Here is a 19,618-nt window from a genome sequence, read left to right on the forward strand (position 1 = left end):
AAAGGGTAAAAAGGATTAAATTATAAAAAAGAGGGGTTATAATAATAAAAGAAAGAAAATAAATAATTAATTAAATAGATATAAATATATAGATAATAGCTAAATTATCGAGAAATAGTAATTAAGGAAGGTTAATTAGACTAGGTATTTAGTGCTATAGTATTTATAATAAGCCTAGGTATAATATAAGGATTTATTAAGTAATAATTAAGATATCTAGGGAAAAATATAATAAATAATTTTAATTAATTAAATAGTTTTTAATATTTTTATTATAATTTCTATAAAAGAGATTAAAAAAAGTATATTACTCGCTTAATTATATTACTTACTTATTAAATATATTATATTTCTTATATACTAATAGTATTTATATATTCCCTTATAGTTTAAATATATTATTTTTATAATAAGTTTTAATATTAATTATTATATTTATTATAAAATTATAAATAATATTTTTCTTTTTATAAGTTATTATTTTTCTTAGGGTTTTATTAATTATAAGTCTAAGCTATTATTAGTTATTATTAAGCCTTAGCTTTAATATTATAATTAAGATTCTTATTATATTACTTAAGCTATTATATTATTATAATAATTTTAATATTATAGTTTTTATTAAGTTTATTAATTAATTCTAATAGTAATTATTATTTTAATTTATCATTAATATAAAGTTATTTTACCTTAAGTAGCTTTATTATAATATATTATAATTTTAACTAGAGATAAATATTATATTTAAATTATTCCTTAATAAGATATATTTAATTATAGGATATAATAACTTCTCTTACTTTTAAATTAATACTATTATATCTTATTTATATTATATTAAGAATTTTTATTATTTAAAGAGCTATTTATAATTTATTATTAATTTATATAAATCTTATTTATTTCTTACTCTTAGGAAGTATTTATTATTAATTTAGCTAATAATATCTTTTTTTAATATTTTATTATTTCTTATAATAAACCTTCTTAATATAATTTATCTTATAATAATATTAATATTTAAATTTATAATAATTATTCTTATTTAGCTTTTTTTATTAAATTATTCTAAGTTTTATAAGTCTTATATAAATTTTATAAGAGGTGTTAATTCGCTATTAATCTTAGTTAATATTAAATTATAGTTTTTAATAGCGTCTCTTATTACTATAAGGGCTTTAAAGCCTCCTTTAAGAGAATTATTAATTATTAATTTTAATTATATAGCTAATATAATTAATAAGGTTATTAAATTAGTCTTTCTTATAGAATTTAACTTATATCTCTTTCTTAAGATTATTAAAAAATAATAATATAAAAAATTATTAATTTTATTTAAGGTTTAAGGTAAGCTAAAAGTATTTAATATTATATTCTAAAGTAAATTAATTTTTATTATATACTTTAAATTTTTTTTTTATTTATATTTTTATATTTATAATTTTAAATACTTATTAAAGGGTTACTTTAAACCTTTTATAGCTAATATAGATTTCGCGAGTATAAAATAAGAATTAAATAATTAAAGTATTAAAGTATTTCTTTATAATAAGTTTAAATTATATTATAATATATTTAATAAATCTTCTTATAATATATTAGATATAATTAAATTTTAAGTTAGATTAGGTTAAGTAGTAAGCTATAAAGGCATATAATTATATAAGAAAGGTAAGTAATTTATATATAGTTTTATTAAACTTCTTTAATAAATCTAATTTTAAGATTTCTTTAATATCTTTACCTTTTATAATAATAATAATTATATTATTAATAAGTTAGATATTATCCTAGTATTATTAATTTTAGTCTTATTAGGTTATAATTATATAATTAAAGAATTCTTAGGGCTTTTTTAATTTAATAGTTATAATAATAACCTAAGCTTAAAGCTATTTAATTTTTTTATTATTATTATTTATTTTTTTATTATTATTAAGGTTAGCTTAAGCTAATATAATAAAAATAAATAAATAATTAATAAATAAAGCTTATTAATAATTATTACTAAGAGTAGCCTAAGTAATTATTATATTTAATATTATTCTAAGTAATATAAATAATCTAATAAATAAGAGCTATTAATATATAATAATTATAAGATTTTTAAAGAATAAATTAATTATATTAATTTATATTAATACTAGATTATATTATATAGCCCTAAAAGGTAATATATATTATATCTAGTAATATACTTAAAGGTATTAAGTATTATTAAGTTATATTAATAGCTAAGGTAATTAATATATAAGAAAATATAATAAATATATCTTATATACTTAGGGTTCTTATTAGATTATAAGGATTATTTTATAATCCTAGTAATCTAGGGATCGCTAGGATTACTAGGTAAGCTAAGTAATTCTCTATTAATTAGTCTAGTATTTCCCTTTTTTATATTATATACGTTAACTACCGGCTGGGTTATCCTAGGCCGTGACATATAGTAAGAGAAAGACTATAGATAAAGTAGGGAAGTTAGAGGATAGGTTATAGAGGATATATTGCTAGGGCTTAGGGAGGGGATTATGGTTTTTAAGTTATTAAGTCACGGGAGTAACTTAAGGGGAAGGAAAAAGGTTTTAATTATAAAGATAGAAAGGTTTAAGTAGTAGAGGAATATAAGAAGGAAAGTATTAGTTAGAGCTTAAATATAATATCTCGGCGAATTGCTAAACTTATCTAGTTGGCGCATATATTATCTTTGAACACAATGCTCAACTTGCTCAATCTATCTAACTCACTCCATTTAACCCGAGACGAGATGGCGGGCTCACAAGCCATGGCGCCTCCCACCGAGCTGGGCCGCTATAGAATCTTGTCTTCTATTGCGGGGATTCGTGTTTCTCCCTTGCAGCTTGGGACAATGTCCCTCGGAGGGGTGTGGTCACAGGTAAGCCCCTCGTGGTGCATCTTCTCGACAGAACCTTCGCCCTTTGTCGGTCCGATACGGACACCAAACTATTAAGTAAGCCTATGAGAAGCACTTGCTGAGATGAGTCTGCGCCAGGTCATGGGCAGTGCTGGCAAAGAAGAGTCCTTTAAACTCCTTGATGCTTACGTCGAGGCTGGGGGGAATTTCATTGATACGGCCGTGAGTACTTTTTTTTTGTCAATTTATATTCTTGTAAAATAGAATTATGCTGCCAAGAAACGTGTCTGTCCTGTTGTTAGCGAGGGTGGTCAAGATGGCCTGCCTAACAGATAGCTCTGGCAGAACAACTACCAAGACGAACAGTCCGAGATCTTCGTGGGAGAATGGATGAACCAAAGGCAGAATCGAGACCAGGTTGTTATCGCCACCAAGTAAGTAGTAAATCTGACAGTATGGCAAGTGAAGGCTCAACTCATCGTCAGATAGACGCTCTCATACAAACAGCACGAAATTGGGGCAGGCACCGCTATCAACTTCTCCGGAAACCATCGTCGAAGCCTCCATATGTCAGTCAGAGACTCTTTGATGAAACTTCAGACTCAGTGGATCGATATTCTGTATCTCCACATGTGGGTGAGTTGAGCTTCTTAAACACATCGCACCCTTCCTATTACTGACGAACGGGAACCATAGGACTGGTCAACTTCGATCCCCGAAATAATGGACTCTCTGCATTTCCTGGTACAGCAAGGCAAAGTGCTGTATCTTGGCGTGTCTGACACGCCGGCGTGGGTCGTCGCTGCGGCCAACGAATACTCCACCTCCCGTGGAAAGACACCCCAAGAGATTGAGATGAGTGAGGCGCTTAAGGAGGTAGCCAAGCAGCATGGGGACGACGTATCCATTACGGCTGTCGCTCTGGCATACGTGATGCACAAGGCCGGCCGAGTGTTCCCAATCTGCGGAGGCCGCAAGGTGGAGCATCTCAAGGATAACATTCGCTCGCTCGAGCTTGCATTGACTCGTGAGCAAGTAGAAAAGCTTGAGACCACTGCTCCTTTGGATATTGGTTTCCCGGGCAACTTTATTGGGGATGACTCAGCCGTAACAGGCAAGACGAACCCTTTCATCGACAACGTTGCGCCCATATCCTGGTCGACGGGTCCGAAACCCCTCCAAGAGAGCTGAAAACAAGATGAACAGTAGCAGGGGAAGAAAGCCAGGATACACGGGAGCCCTCGAGGAAACCATTGGCATCATGTTACGTGAGATTGGCTGCATGCAGTTCAAAGTAGAGTCTAATTCACTACGGTACCTTTAGCTTTGACTGTCGATGGTAATGCCCTACAGCTATAGCATGAGGTATGAATTCTCACGGATACGGCCAAATTGCTCCTCAAGACGCATGGCTTAGCAATTTGATGAAGGAATCCGGTCCGATTGCCCGGCTTCGTAGGACGAACGGCACAAAAGCTAGAAGAGCCGCTGTTGACTAAGATGAAGGCAATATAGTCACTTCACAAAAGCTTTATCGACCAGAAAATGAGGCGAAAAACACTTGGAACTCGATGAAAATGGGGGAGTTGGACGCCCAATTCTTGGAGCATGTCGTGAATTTCCGAGTCCTCAGCAAAGTCTGGGTTTGAATTCGAACGTGTTCCCCCGCCATTGGTTGCCACCCACCTTGGGTCAACTCAAAATCCCATCCCGCAGATTAGAAGGGGGGCAGACTTTAACGAGTCGTAAACCCATGACATGGGTCGCAGCTTGGAGAAATAGATTGAGTTGTATGCTAAACGGATACCGAAACGTCATGTTTTAGCCCTAGATTCAACCATCACAACATTACCAAGACGCTAAAGCGCAACTTGTCCTTAAAGGTAAAGGTCTTCCTTCTTTCCTCGAGATTTTTAAACTTCTTTCTGCCATGAGACGCATCTCTGGCCCCGACTCGCCATGATAATGCAACTTGCTGAGGAATGGTTGCAACTGGAACGAGCCCTGGGCTTCCGACCCGGCATGAAAGGCTCAATTCATGAAATCCGACAGGATTTAATGGCCCAAGCTGCTGCCGCGCCAAAACCTCCATCCAACGACAAGGTCAGCATTGGTTAGTAATAACCCAATTCGGTCGGTGCGCAAGTTCTAACTGCGGCCGGTCTATTTTTAAGAGGATGTGATTGTCCCAGGGAGCACGGCAGTCAAGGTTCGGACGTACACCCCTAAGAATGCCAATATCAACGAAGGCAACCCAGTTATCGCCAAGTATGTAACGTTTCAATGACAGTGGTTTCTAAAGCTCACATGTATAGCTTTCGTATGTTTGCATCTCATGAACCCCCTGTGTAAGCTCTTCTGAAAGTTAACACCATGGTTTATTAAGACGGAGGAGGCTGGTGTCTTGGTGATTTAGACGCCGACGACGGTAAGCACATGCCCTTTGATCAACAGCAGCAGTGAATGACTATAGTTGCAGGTTTGCTGAGTTGGATCGCGAGTGACTTGGGAATCATATGTGTTGGAGTTGAATATCGCCTGGCACCAGAGCATCCTTGGCCAGCGCAGCTCGACGACTGCGTCATCGGCGTCCAATGGGTACGTAACCTCTCTATCGGCACTTAGACGACGGATGTACTAAACAGAGTTTTAGATTCTCGAGAGGTATCCTAGTAGACAGGGCTCCAGGCCTAACTTGGCTCTCATGGGCACATCTGCCGGAGCTCAACTCGCGCTGTCGGTCTGCGCAGAGCTTACCAAGATCAAAACACCAGTTCTTGGCATCATTGCACTTGCTCCTTACACCATCAATTAAACGGCACTTCCCGAGCGTTACCAGGGGGAGCTCGTCTCAATGGTTGAAAACTCGGATGCGCCGATTCTCACGACCAAAGTGTTTGAGGACCTTCTTGGTAAGTTTCGGATCTGTCATATCAACCATGTAAATAATGCGGATTTTAACCTTCCTCTCTAGACTGGACAGGGTCGTCACCTACAGATCCTCGTTTCTCAGTGCTACTGTCAGGAGAGTTGCCAAAGTTCCCGTCCACCTATGTTCTCACTTGCGGTGCCGATCCTCTTCGCGACCATGGCGTTCTGCTACAGAAAGAGGTTCAAAGATTCGGGTGAGTGATATTTCCCCATATTTGGTTCTGTCCCGGTTCCCGTCGTTGGACATGACATGCGTGGCTGACATTTTATTTCTGCTAATACTAGGGTCCCGGTGAAGAGAGACAATTTTGCTGGATATCCTCACTGCTTTTGGACTGTTGAGAGTCTGAAAGCTTATAGGGAGTTCCAGGGAAATTTACTAGAGGGGATTAAATTTATTACTAGTAATAAGTAAATCCTATATTCAAGGCATCTACCTCGCCTCCGAGAAAGAGAGAGAGAGAGTTTAAGGGGGCTGCCATGAGCACAGCTCAAGGAGAGATAGGTGCTACTCATAGGACGAATAAAGAGGAAATTGAGCTCTGCTGTCTTGTCGTTTTCTCCCGGTGTGATAAATGCTGCAAGGAGTACAGGCATTTGATATACTCACCAGGCCATCAGTCACAACAGTAAATGACACATCTATCAATACATGATGGCATTGAGGGTCTCTCAAAACACGGTGACCGATTCAAGAACGTCTAGACCGTCGCTTGCCACCACCTTCGTAATCATTGTCAGGCCGATTTAGTCTCGGCTGCGGAATACAGTGCGTTCTACGAAGAACACTGACTAGAAGTTTCTTGATCGTGCAGAGGGTTCCAGGTTCTGCATTTTCCTCCACTTTCTGACTCGGGTCGACTTGTCGGTTATCTTTCTCGGTGAAGATGGTGCTGCGCTGACTGACTAGCTGTCTCATGAGTGCGGTGAAAGCAACATACGGAAATCAAGGATGGCGATCAAACAACCCCATGATTCTGAAGTCTTGGAAGCGGCCAGAGTCAGACTCCGAGGTTCTCACCACCAAGCATATAAGTCCCATCCGTATGCGGCGTTAGAGCGCGCCGTGAAGGCCCTGGCCAAGCAGGGCGAGCCAAGCTATTCGTCCGCCGCTTTCCGTTGCCTCTGGCAGGGACGTACTGAAGTTTACTGACCACAGGTAGTCGTAGCTTAAATACCCTAGGATCTTCTTAAGCTATATAAAGAACCTGTCCTAGTCTCTGGGACTGTCTTATTATCCATTTAATCTGTCCATCACGAATAGCATTCCCTATAACCTTATCCCCTAGGAGCTCAAGCATCTTCTTCAAGGTGTGATACATCATAAATAGGCCGGATGCTACCACCTGCTGCGCGTGCTGGACTTTATTCCCGTCATGAGATGGCTGCACCACAGATGGCAGAAGCATAGTCATTGCTCTTAGACCACCCGCAGCCGCATCCCCGGTAAGGAACGGCACACTGGCGCATATTTCGTCGACGAGAACCTGGGCTCTGAATAGGAGAGCGGGTGGAAGCACGCTCAGTCTATAGTCCTGCTCTGGGGATGATAGGCTCACAAGACAATCGCCGATGAGCGAAAGGCAGCCTAGCTCAGTGACTCGATGTCGATTATACGAGTTTGCTATGGAAAGACTTGCGTAGACGGCGGGATCCACGTGGCTGTAGGCACCAGCAGCCTGTATTGATGGGGGGAGAGAACAGGCCGGAACAGATAGTACCCTCCAAGCTGATGGGAGGGAATTCTGCCAGAGACTACATTCGCCGGCGAGGTTAATGGCGCGGCTGAGAATCTCGTGTAAGCTCAAGGCTGTCCTCGCTAGGAGTTTGAGCTGAAACAACCTAAATGCCAGTGTATCGGCCTTCACCGCCGGGCTGTACATCTGGGCTCCAGTGTCACAATCCCAGACATCTCGGAGAGTTCCAAAGCCTTCTAGTCCATCCAAGCCGTGCCAGTTGTGTTGAAGTAGCCTGTTCCGAGTGGCAACGACCAGGCGCCATGATAATTCGTCCTTGTAGTTCAGGGACCCGCGGTGTTTCAACAGAGCGATGGAGCCAAGGATATGTGCATGAGACCGCGATACGCCATGATTCGTCTTCCCAAATGTGGCACGGGCATCTTCGTACGCCTCTAGAACAAGAGTTGTCATAAGAAGCTCGTTCGACTTGCTCTGCGTCGATGCGGCGAGGGCTTCTTTGGTTCGGATCACCGCCTCAGTGTATGTGCTATAGCCCGCGACTGAATACCTTCCGGTCGACCGGTGCAAGTGAGTCACCTCCAGAGCAAGCGCCGTGGTGGCCTTGGCCAAAGCGGAGTTCGAGCTGCACTTTGCATACATGCCTGGCAGGAGGCCGAAGATACTACAGGTAGCTTGACCGTCGTAGCAGCGGCCGTAGTGGAAGAAGAAGAACCCCAAGGCGTCGAGTTCATCGTTTGATGGCGGACTTGGAGGAAGTCGTGGTGATAGCTGCTTTAGCCTGAGCTCCGGTGCGGCCGTGTCGGTCGTGTTGCTCCTGTGCGAATGTCGCATTCTAGTCTTGACGCTTTCGTCCCGATGCGCCTTGTCGAAAATATCACCATAGCCTGGGCACGAGCTTCCTCTAGTAAAGCAATTTCCACAGGCTGGTGTTCTCTGATCACACTAGAGATCCTCGGCTCAGCTCGGACCGGATCAAGACAATGTTGCGGCTCACCTTGACCTTCCTGTCTCGGCACATCCGACACCCCTTACTCGGACCGTTATAGACCATTTCATGGGCAGCGAAGCTTGAAAGATGAGAGACGAAGATGCGTTCAAAGGTTGTTGATTGATGCGGGGAGAGGAACATGCTGCATGGGTTCGGAGATCCATTTAAACCTGTCCGTCCAATGTAAAGACTGTCGCAAGGGGACCCCAAACTTGGGTTAGTTCCCTGTACTCAGCCACTCTCTGACAGGATCCCTGTTTGTAAATTGCTAAGCCCGTTTTAGAGGATGCTCGCGATTACGGCATGGGCACGAATTACAGAACCATCAGCACTGAACCAATAAGGCTCAATTCGAAGGGTCCTTGCGACACAACAAATCATGATGCTGGAATGGCCTGCGTCATGTCCTTCTAAGCCTCACTCACTCCATCTGGACCTTGCTTCCAGAGCCTTCGAGTCCACGGCTATAGGAGTATAAAGAGGCAAGATGATAACCACTCTCTGCACTTCAGCAATCATTTACAACGCAAACATCATCCAGCACGCAAATCAGAATCACAGAACCTTCAAGCATGCATCTTTCTCATATTACCACCCTTCTGGCCGCCCTGGCTGGACTATCCGTTTCAACAGCCTCCCAAGGCATCAACTGCGTCCATCACCGGGCTCGAGCAGGTGACTTCATGGATGGACCTGCCAAGATGAGCGCAGATCCTCTCGTTCACTTTGATTCCCCTATGGTCACTGTGTTCAATGAAACCGTGAGCGAAAACTGGTCTTTCGACGCTGCCTCTCATGACGGAAAAGCCAGTATCGTCCTCTATCTCACCCGGGGCACAGTTGCCAGCAACATCGCTGCCCAGCGTGGCTTGATTTCCATCGCGTGGGCCAACGGAACCCGATATATGGAAAACGCTTTTGTCGATATATCAACCTTGACGACTTGCCAAAAGACCACCACTGGAACTTGGACTAACGACGCTGGAAACATAACCTGGGGCTTCTCCGCGTCCAAAGATTTCAAACAGTCTATTGCTACCATAGAGTCTCCCACCATCAAAGGCACATTCAAGCTCAAGTCGCGAGGACCTCCGATCTACCCCGGTGGACTAGTATACCCTGATTCCAGGGCCAGCGTGCTGCTTGCCCCGGAGATGTACTGGCAGGAGCAGTTCCCGGTCGCCGACGCCGAGGTGCATCTCAGCATCCGTGGCACACCCTTCGACTTGTACGGCGTTGGAGGACGGGACAAGAACTGGAACTCCCGACCCTGGGCCGCCATCAGTGGGAAGTGGGACATGGCTCGGGCTATTGCTGGACCGTACGGCCTTATGCTTTGGAACTACACATCGGCTGTAGACGGCCGCCCCTACTTTAGCGCTACTCTGACGAAGGGTACCAAAGTCATCTTCCGCACTGCCAATCAGGAGCCTTCATGCTCTGAGACCTATGGTACCGTCATATTAGCCAAGGATGGCCCTGTCCATCTATCATCCGCCCCGGGTACCAAGTCCCCGTTACCCAAGTCGCGCCACACGGGTTACCTCATCGACTTGGTGTCCCCAAAGACAGACGAACACTGGCACTTCGCTCTTGACTTTTCCCAGACCACGTTTTGGTTTCCTGCTAGTGAGACTCTGACTGTTGGGCAGTTCGCAGGAAATGTCTCTGGCGGACTGGTGGGTGGGAATCAATACAAAGGGGTTGCATCTGGGTCTCTTCAGGAGCTTGTCCTCTAGACAAATATGAAAGTTGTCGCAGAGGAATATAGAACGGTACAGAGTTCGGGTATTATTTCAAAACTTTGCGAAATATCCTATCTCAGCAGAGTACTGTAAGGCACCTGCTAGCACCTTGGCATTAGTATGTAAATATTTAACTACGAGAATTTACATATCATTCACAGTCCCAGTGGTCCGATCGACACATCATCTAAAGCCTCTAAGATTCAATGTTCCCTCAAACTCCCTTTCTCCGTCAGCTGGCTCATCGTCCCTCCAGCCAGTATGCCCAAGGACCTTCTCGAAGACCAACAGGTTGAGTTGAAGTCTCTATGCGTCTGCGAGTCTGGCATTCGTATGTTCTGGGAATACACTCCAATATGGGCCAGTCAGAGCAGCTTCAGTTGAGTTCACTCTCATAAAATGAAGCAATCGATCCTCACGATACTTCCAGAGGCTGTGCATAATCTGGTCAGCATCCATCTGGTAGTAATTATTCTCGAAGCTGTCCGAGGATCTCCACAAACCGATCTCCAGGGTAGAAATACCCAACAGCATACTATAACATATTTGGAATAATAATAGCTACTTCGCAAAAAGATATCTAACTCTTCAGTTACTTCGTCCACTTTCCCTTGTTCTCCTCAATCCAATGCCGGAAGTCCTTAATACCCGGGTACATGTTGCGGCTCGCCTCAACATCACCACCGTAGCCGTTCTCTCCAAACCAACGAAACATATCACCAGCAGTATCCTTCAGCACCATCTTCACCGTATTCGCGATCACGCAAGGTCCAATAGGCATGGACTGGCCTGTTACTTGCTTGAAGATAGCGTCGGCCTCGGGCTGAGTCAGCTCGTCGCCAGCGATGGTGATGGCGGCACCCGCATGTGCAGAGGGATCCAGGAAGCTGCGGGCTGCAAACCATCCAATGTCTGAGGTGGCCACAAACTGAAGCTTCTTGGTGCCGAGCTGTTCCCACATGCGGACGAAGCCCCTGCCGTGGATATCGGCAGTCAGGTTCTCGAAGAAGGTGACGGGTCGCAGGATAGTATAGGTCATTTGTTGCGGACTGAGTGTCGCCTGAGCGATGAGGTGCTTCTCGATGTTGTACTTGGCCGCAAAGTTCTTGACATTGGTCGGGTCAAAGTTGGACTTGACCGGTCCACCGCGATCGCCCGAGGCATAGACAAAATGCTGTACGCCATGCGAGACGGCGGCATCGACCATGGCCTTGCCGTAGCGCTCCTCGTCGTTGGAATTGACCATCACGCTGAAGACACCCCACACGGGGCCGACCTGGGCAAAGATGGCAGAGACGTCAGAGAGTTCACCCTCGACCACCGAGACGCCTGGGAGGGCGGCTAGTCGGCGTGCACCGTCACTTGCGCTATTGCGGGTCACGCCAATGATGTTGAAGGAGGCTGCTTGGGTGGAGGCGAGGATACTGCTGATGACGGCGCCGCCTTGCTTGCCTGTAGCGCCGGTCACAAGCAGAGTCTTGTGCGGGAGAGACATTATTATATAGACGATGAAATGGTGACGATGAAATGGTGTAAAGCAGCCTGGCCCTCGATGGGTTAACTGAGCCCGAAGATCGAAATGGTGTAAGGGGAATTGATGGAGATTGTCCAAAGGCTGGGACTCTCATGCATATTTATGGGAAATTTATGCGACAGAAGCACTTGGTAACTAAGTTACGATGGGAGGCTGTTGCGTTTGCGGTGCGAAACCGACGGGTTGATCCTCCTCCGACGGGTGAAACTGACGTGCCGGCCAGGTAGGCAGAAGACTAATAAAAGAACTGAGCAACGTTCTCGACTGCCTTGCTCTGTTGGCATGGTAGGATTGTTCAAGGATTATGTCGAGTGCGCAGCGGGGCAATTTTCCCCCGAGTTGAGGCGCGGTGCGAATGCGACGGCACGACGGATGATTTAGCGCCTCTCCTACCTGGCTATGCCTAATTTGTAGTAGCTGCTTGACACTGCCACCCTGAAACAACAAGGCTGGGCGTCTACGGTTTCAAACAGACACCTTTCCGGGTTGGGAATGCTAGGGTATGTTAGGTTAGAGAGAACTATCAAGTCCTGATACCTTGGCGAGATGTTGAACTCCCAAAGACAATCAAAATCGGTATCGTGGTCCAATGGAATTGTCAAACCCCACCCACCCGTTAAATCAGCCCTTTCACAAGACAACGCACTCAAGTCGGCCGACTTCGAAGTTGCCAATTGGCAGCCCAAGCGGGACTGTGAGTGCTGGAAGATGGAAGCGGGGAGGACGTTTGGGATATGAGTATCGCCCAAATTCCTCCATTCCAACGGCACCTACTGATGATGATACCTGTGAGTTACGTACCCATGAACAAGTTCGACCGCTTTAATCATTGTTTTTCACCGTAGCTAAGCGATATATAGATGTACCGGTTTCGCTGCAGCTCCTCACCAGATAATATGAAGATGAGAAATGCATGGGTGTGCCGAGAGAGGTTGAGGCGGTATTAAAGAGAGGAACATGCCAAGTTACTGACTTGCTGCTCATGAATACCACGTCATCTTGGGGACAAGTTGACAGACATCAGTGATATGGTTCTCTGGGTATCAATAAACATATATCAATCATTGCTACATCCTCAAGACGTTTTCATATAGCCACGGCTGAAAGATGGTCAAAGCCCATTTCCCTAGATGCCGCAAAAAGGCCACAACCTGGTAACAACCAACCACACTTCTCGTATCCCCAATCGTAACCGTCTCCACGAGCTGTACCACCTCCTCTCCATCGATGAGGAAGAGCAGCGTCCACACACTTCCGTTGACCTGAATAACCGGGAGAGTAGTATTGAGTTCCATACGCGTCTGCGATGTGCTTGACAATGTGCGCAACCGTTTGAGATGTGATGATACCCAAATCGAGAGCTGAGCCTTGGCTTCCTCAACTGAGCCATCCACAACTTTGGTCTCGATGCTGATGGCGATAGGTTGTGATCGAAGAGGGTTAGTTGATGAGTGATTAATTGAGTGGCTATCACTAGCCCTCGCCAGCCGGCTCCAGACATCTCGTTGCAGTGTCGGGGCGCTGAGTGTGATACAGAAGTCGACGAGCTTGGCCTGCAGCTCCCCCCCTGATTGATGCTTGCCAAGATACGGTTTGTTGATAGAAGCCCGGGTAACGTCCCAGTGGGATAGCTTATTCCCAAACGGCTCGAGCGCGACATCAAGCAAGGGTTCATGAACACGAGCGTTCCAAGCTGGCTCGGTGAGATTGAGCAGGGCAGCCTCTCGTGACCGTTGGGAGATTTTCTTCAATGTCTTCAGCTCGGTCGTGGCGTCCCATTCTTCTGCATGATGCTCATTGGCCCACAGCGCCATATCATAGAAGGTCTCGTTTGTCAGGGTTGGCTCCAGAGGAGTGCGGTCGGCAAGAATCGCCTCTCTGGCGGAGTGTGGTGCTATACCACGAGACTCCGACGCATCCTTTGCGTTGTGAAACAAGTCAATGACATCTCCAGTCAACTGGCTGAGCGACTCTAGCATGATTGTCTCTATGGGCTTTTCGGCAAGGCGAAGATCGGTCATGTCCTTAACAGGGCTGTGCGTTCGACTCGACTTCTTACTTCCGGGGACGGGTCCCGTTTGTGTAGAGCCCGTGACGGAACTCGCGGCGCCCGTGGGTGGACCATCATCGGTTAGGGAGTGTTCTGACAGCTTGGTGAGTGAAAAGTTGGGCTGTCGGAGGGCGATTGAGGCTTCGAGACGCCGTTTTTTAGTTGGTGAAGGCGGTCGTGGTGCAAGATTCGGGCTAGCCGTAGAGGACAGTTCATTGCTCGATGGGGGAGACACCATCCTGGGTATCTCATCCGGCCGCTTCCGTTTCTTTGATGAGTTTATGGGAGAAGCGGGCAGGATAGATGGGAGGGTCTCGATAATCCACGCCTCGATAAGGCCACGGTCCATTCTTGGAATGAAAACGTGAGGGGATTGCGTGATGCTGGCGTCTCAAATGACTCCATCAAGGATGGAGACGCGTATCAGGTTAGCGCCCAGATGATGTTGAAAACAAGGGACTGATTCACATGACTTGACTGTTGTGAGGGGCAACTCTCATTACCTACTGTATCATGTAAGCGCTGGCTCTTGCCTCGAGCAAATCACGTGAACCCCCAGTTCTTGTCACCCAATCTTGCGTTTACACATACTTTACTTTTATAGCTCATACCCTCATTGAGAGATATCGCAAAGTAAAAACGATGAATTTGAACGCTCGCGACAACCACCTTTGACTCGGTGCGGTCAATTTTGCTTCTTTGACATTGAGATCTGATCTCAGGCGTCTAGGGTATCATCCTTCGACGGGGGCAAGACCAGTTTTCCTATGAAATCTCGGAATGGGCCAATGAATTATTTATCTACCTATGTAGTACTTTGGCAAAGCTTCAGCAGCCCCATGTCACATTTTCGTGTAGACAATTGTGAGATGGTGAGCGACAAGGGTCTGGGTGCACATGTCTGCCAAGAGATGACTTCCAATTGGCTCGACGCAGTGTTGCACAGTGCAAATGCCATTCGCAGCCTTTTATAGGTGTCTTGGTGAAGATGGAAGCGTGATCTGCTGTTGTGGGCAAAAGGCTCAGCAACATGCTGGAGCTTGACCCCTCCAAGTGCCTGGCAGCTTAAGAGGCTCCGACTCCTGATCCAAGACTGGAGACACTTTTGATACAGAAGAGATGACGCTGGGCAAATGTTTGCCTCAGATATTTCGATGTTGTAGGACTCTTTTCCTCATGGTCATTGTTAAGAGGGTCCGTATCCGCGGTCCCAAATATCCTGGAAGAGACCCTGCTGATTTAAAGTGCATATTGGCCCCTTCTGATGGCGTGTCTTCTCATGTTCTTAGAGATGCCGTCGTTGGTGTATCTAGAATGATTCAGCGACGTAGAAATACGCGCCGACCGCTTCAGAGACAGAGCGGCAAGGGGCCTCCAGAAGAAGAAGCCGCCAGTCTAGTTATGAATGGGAATATGTGACTTGAGCGACTTGGAAGACGAGTCATACTTTCGGCCTATCCTAAGCAACAGGCATAGAGCATGAAGAGGCTGCGTATTGGATATGGAGTAGATGCTGAGGACAACGCACCCCCCAGCTGATATCCCTAAAGAGATGGAATAGCGATTGTTGGCTGAGACTATCATCACATTGACACGATGTTTGCAGGTTTTCCTTGGCCTTTTAGGTGTCTTTTTATCTTATCGGTCCACATTCGCCTTCAGCACACAAGACGGCCTGTCATTAGTAGGACGACTCGGTGCCAGTTCATAGTAAGTCTCACATGATTATCTTTGTTTTCGTAAATGATGGTATTCCAATAAATACTTCTGGTAACATCTCCTTCGAGCTGCGGTTCTGCACACCATTCAGCTGCCTACTTGACATAGGAAATGCTCATTCTAGGAAGAAAACACCACGACCACACTTCCCACAGCAGCCCGGAGACCCTGCGTGACATCTGTGGCATCGGAGCTGACAAAGCTAGATCCTCCACCACCAGCAGCAGGAGAGACAGTACCGGTGTCCTGGTAGTTCCAGGCCAGCGTAGAACCACTGCCACCGCCATAGTAACCTCCACCGCCGCCGCCTGATCCGCCTCCACCCCCAGCAGATCTCGGGGTTGGAACGCCAGCTCCGCCGTTATGGCCGGACCCTGAATTTCCGTTGCTGGCTAGATCCTGGTTTCCTCCATACGTTCCACCGGCACCAGGGCCGGTGCTCGTACCACCACCTCCTCCACGGGCAACAGAATAGTAACCACTTGTCCCAGTATTTCCCTCACCAACAACGTATCGGGAAACGCCTTGTTGCCCTTCGAACCCAGCGTTGCCTCGATTATCATCGTTATTGGTTCTGATGGCGTTTCCTCCTGAACCCTGAACGACACTACCTCCTCCTCCACCGCCAGCGACGATGATGTCGTTGCCGGCAATGCGGAGGACTGATGCTCCACCACCTCCACCACCCCCGTCGGACGCAGTGCCGCCGTTTCCGTATGGGCTCGTTCCGGCAACGCCTGTATCTCCCTGGCCACCGGCAATTCCGACTACTGTCTGCCCGGGTACCACTGCAAAGGATCCTGATATCAATGCTCCACTTCCTCCATTATATGGCACCACATTTTGACCGCCCTGGCCACCTGCAACCTCAAAGCGCATGGTTCTAGCACAATCCGGAACTACCCATGAGGTCTCTGTGCCCTCCGAACCACTGGCTGACACAGTTCGGGTTTCCGTGACGGCACACGATGTTGTACTGGATGTGGTAGACGTGGATGGGAGTTCTGGGGTCGTTGTGGATGTGGTGGATACGGATGTTAACTCTAAAGTTGTAGGTGTGGCAGGCACCGAGGAGGACTCCGATATTGTGGTAGATGTTGGAGACAGAGAGGGGGGCTCTGACGCTATGGTAGACGTGGTGGGTATGGAGGAGGTGTCTGATAGTACAGTGGATGTTGCGGGTAAAGATGGGACTTCTGATGTCAGGCTGAGCGAGGTAGTTGGTTCAGTAGTGCCAAGTGAAGTGCTCGGAGAAGGAATGACAATAACAGTACATGTTCCGATAGAACAGTCTGAAGGAGGTGGGATAGTTGTTGGAGTGCAACTGTCGGTGTCAGTGCAGGACGAGATAATCGTCGTAGTGGTGACTGATGTCGTGGGAACGGTAGGAGGAGTAGCACTAGTAGATGAAATAACATTTGAGGGTGAACTTGTTGACGGAGTACCAGTAGGAGGTGGAATGACAATAGCCGTGCAAGTTCCGGCAGTACAGTCTGAAGCTGGCGGGATAGTTGTTGGGACGCAGCTCTCAGCATCAGTGCAAGACGAGATAATCGTCGTCGTCGTGACTGACGTGGTTGACAGAGTACTAGTAGGAGGTGGTATGATGATAGCAGTGCATGTTCCGGTAGTGCAGTCTGAAGCTGGCGGAATAGTTGTAGGAACACAACTCGACGTTCCAGCACAGCGCAATATGACAGTTGTTGTGGTGACCGTGGGAGGAGTGCTGGTGGGTGGAGGGATTATAATAGCGGTGCAAGTTCCAGTAGAACAGTCAGAGGGAGGCGGGATGGTTGTGGGAACACAAGTCGAAGTGCCTGCGCAACTGGATACGACCGTCGTGGTGGTAACTGTGGGAGGGCTAGTTTGAGGAGGTACGATAATAGCCGTACAAGTCCCGACAGTGCAGTCAGAGGGAGGTGGGATAGTTGTAGGGTCACAATTCGACTTGTCAGTGCAACTTGACGTAACAGTCGTCGTCGTGACACCGGGAGGGTCGGTTCTTCGAGGAGGTACAACAATGGCTGTGCAAGTCCCCACAGTACAATCAGGTGGAGGTGGTATAGTTGTAGGGATGCAGTCTGACGTCGTCCCAATGCAACTAGACGTAACCGTCGTCGTTGTGACACCAGGAGGGTCGTTGCTTTGAGGAGGCACAACAATGGCCGTACAAGTCCCAACAGTACAATCTGTAGGCGGTGGAATAGTTGTGGGTTGGCATTTCCCGATGCCGGTGCAAGGATGGGTCTCAGTGATGGTCGTGGGAGGCGAGGAGGCTACGTAAATGATAACAGTCGTCTTCCCGCCAGTCCAAGTTGGGACCAGTGTTGTGATACGAGGGATAGATCCGGTGGTAGTGACAGTGACGCAATCTTCGCAAGGAAGAGACACACCGGTCACAACAGTACGAACACCACCCACAGTGTCCGGGGGAATAGTGGTACAGAACGGAGTAGCCACTGTAGTTATAATTGTGACACAGTTCTCGCAAGGGGGTGACTCGTCCGCGTTCCCGGGGGCATATGGTTGACCAGGGTTATTCGGAGTATTGCCAGGAGATCCGGGTGATACCGAAGCCCCAGGTTGATAGGGCTGGCCGGGGTGATCTGGAGCCGGGACTTCAGTCGATCCCGGGTATTTGGTATAAGTTCTTTTTCGTGATGTTAGTTATCGACAGGATTCATCGTGCTAGAAGAAAACGAGCGTTCTTACCTGGTACCCATGGAAATTGAAGCCTTCCCATCACAAATGATTTCGTGTGGCTGGATTTCGACAATCTCAACTCCTCCACCAGGACAGGCAGCTTGACCAGGAGCGGCGAGTGCAGCTCTCAGCAGGCTGAAAACCGCACACTGCCCGAAAAAGGACAGAAGATGCATGTTTTGTGGCGTTATAGAACAAAGCGAAAGTGTTGTAGGTCTGTAAAAGAAAGTCGGGGTGGTTGTATGTGCGTTGTGGTGTGAGAGGATGAACAGTTGGCGGACACCAGAGCCATGTTATATAGATGATCATTTCGAACTGTCGTCTGCATCAATCTGTTCCAAATTCATCAACATTGCACGTTGATTTAAAATACCTATCCAAAAGTAACATTTCTGCACCGGCCTTGGTTCGGACACTGCGTGATACTGATCGCCGATCCCACTCCTCGCCTAATCCTAGCTTCAAAGTTCATTCTTCAACATGTCTGTTCCAGGAGACTTACAGAAATGCTGTTTGAATGTACGGACTGGGTAAAACTGAACCTCACTATGGGCACCCTAGTTGTCATTTTCCCTCTCTGGTCAGATAGGCGAAGAGGTCTCGGTCCGAATGACTACTTGACATCCAGGGATAGTCTACGATCCGGATTCAGTAAGTCTTCAGCCTAACCTGTTATCTCGGTTGCAGCTGCTCTTGCAATCCCTGTAAACCAACCCTCAACTATTGACTGACCTTGGCGAACGAAAGTCTAAGTGATGGTGCATATGATGCGATGCCTTTGATCCAAAGACCATGCCAGCCATGTTTGTGGGGTATCTATCTCGGCGATCTTCATGGTCACCATCGCTTCTACTGGGAGTCAGACAGTGTATTATCCCCCACAAGAATCCACATCTTCATTCCTTGTTCCGGCATCCCCTCTCAGTTGTGGCTGTGTAGAAGGATGCACACCAGTCTCTCGAGCCCTTCCTTAGTTATGAGAGTAACTTCATCCGGACAAAGAATCTCTTTTCCTTACTATTCCTGGATTCATATTGTGGAGCGGAACATCAACGACGGTATGAACTCGGTGAAAAACTTGATCAGCCAATTCCAATACCACGTCTTCCGTGGGTCATGTTTACGCGATGTTATGGCAACTTTAGCATGGCCCTGTCATCGAAGCTGTGCTGATTATAAAGTAGGGCTAAGATTCTCTACTCGGAGCAAGACAGACCAAGCATACCGCCTACATCTACACCAAAACTCTCACTGGTATCACTTTGTTGTTAGATACCGAACAAACATCACTTCTCCTCTTCCCAAACTCTTTCGTACCAGACGCTTTCAACTACAATGAGGCATTGGTTAGTCTTCACTCTTGCCCATCTCCT

At 46.2% G+C, this 19,618-nt stretch overlaps 7 protein-coding genes across 7 annotated transcripts; 3 read left to right on the forward strand and 4 right to left on the reverse strand.

The window, feature by feature from the left end:
• Positions 1-2,785: 2,785 nt before the first annotated feature.
• Positions 2,786-4,066, forward strand: NECHADRAFT_54400 (uncharacterized protein; the record flags this gene model as incomplete). Its single annotated transcript, XM_003041316.1, has 5 exons — positions 2,786-2,896; positions 3,014-3,097; positions 3,221-3,295; positions 3,365-3,511; positions 3,572-4,066. The coding sequence occupies 5 exons, from the start codon at positions 2,786-2,788 to the stop codon at positions 4,064-4,066; spliced, it is 912 nt and encodes a 303-aa protein (XP_003041362.1).
• A 768-nt stretch (positions 4,067-4,834) lies between these two features.
• NECHADRAFT_87922 (uncharacterized protein) lies at positions 4,835-6,276 on the forward strand (the record flags this gene model as incomplete). Its single annotated transcript, XM_003041317.1, has 8 exons — positions 4,835-4,988; positions 5,068-5,143; positions 5,191-5,195; positions 5,262-5,303; positions 5,355-5,473; positions 5,521-5,787; positions 5,850-6,000; positions 6,236-6,276. The coding sequence occupies 8 exons, from the start codon at positions 4,835-4,837 to the stop codon at positions 6,274-6,276; spliced, it is 855 nt and encodes a 284-aa protein (XP_003041363.1).
• A 720-nt stretch (positions 6,277-6,996) lies between these two features.
• Positions 6,997-8,562, reverse strand: NECHADRAFT_87923 (uncharacterized protein; the record flags this gene model as incomplete). The annotated part of the gene is made up of 2 exons (XM_003041349.1): positions 6,997-8,407; positions 8,501-8,562. 2 exons carry the CDS (start codon positions 8,560-8,562, stop codon positions 6,997-6,999), a joined length of 1,473 nt encoding a protein of 490 aa, XP_003041395.1.
• A 504-nt stretch (positions 8,563-9,066) lies between these two features.
• NECHADRAFT_87924 (uncharacterized protein) lies at positions 9,067-10,623 on the forward strand (the record flags this gene model as incomplete). Its single annotated transcript, XM_003041318.1, has 3 exons — positions 9,067-10,173; positions 10,276-10,328; positions 10,401-10,623. The coding sequence occupies 3 exons, from the start codon at positions 9,067-9,069 to the stop codon at positions 10,621-10,623; spliced, it is 1,383 nt and encodes a 460-aa protein (XP_003041364.1).
• Positions 10,624-10,827: 204 nt separating this feature from the next.
• NECHADRAFT_97887 (uncharacterized protein) lies at positions 10,828-11,734 on the reverse strand (the record flags this gene model as incomplete). The annotated part of the gene is made up of 2 exons (XM_003041350.1): positions 10,828-10,904; positions 10,960-11,734. The coding sequence occupies 2 exons, from the start codon at positions 11,732-11,734 to the stop codon at positions 10,828-10,830; spliced, it is 852 nt and encodes a 283-aa protein (XP_003041396.1).
• Positions 11,735-12,864: 1,130 nt separating this feature from the next.
• On the reverse strand, positions 12,865-13,212 carry NECHADRAFT_9447 (uncharacterized protein; the record flags this gene model as incomplete). Its single annotated transcript, XM_003041351.1, has 1 exon — positions 12,865-13,212. A coding segment is annotated over one exon (348 nt), but the record flags the coding sequence as incomplete, so codon positions are not given.
• Positions 13,213-15,662: 2,450 nt separating this feature from the next.
• NECHADRAFT_87927 (uncharacterized protein) lies at positions 15,663-18,421 on the reverse strand (the record flags this gene model as incomplete). Its single annotated transcript, XM_003041352.1, has 2 exons — positions 15,663-18,192; positions 18,255-18,421. 2 exons carry the CDS (start codon positions 18,419-18,421, stop codon positions 15,663-15,665), a joined length of 2,697 nt encoding a protein of 898 aa, XP_003041398.1.
• Positions 18,422-19,618: the final 1,197 nt, after the last annotated feature.

This window comes from Fusarium vanettenii (genome assembly GCF_000151355.1).
Source record: "Fusarium vanettenii 77-13-4 chromosome 13 genomic scaffold NECHAsca_47_chr13_1_0, whole genome shotgun sequence".
Classification (NCBI taxonomy): Eukaryota; Fungi; Ascomycota; class Sordariomycetes; order Hypocreales; family Nectriaceae; genus Fusarium; species Fusarium vanettenii.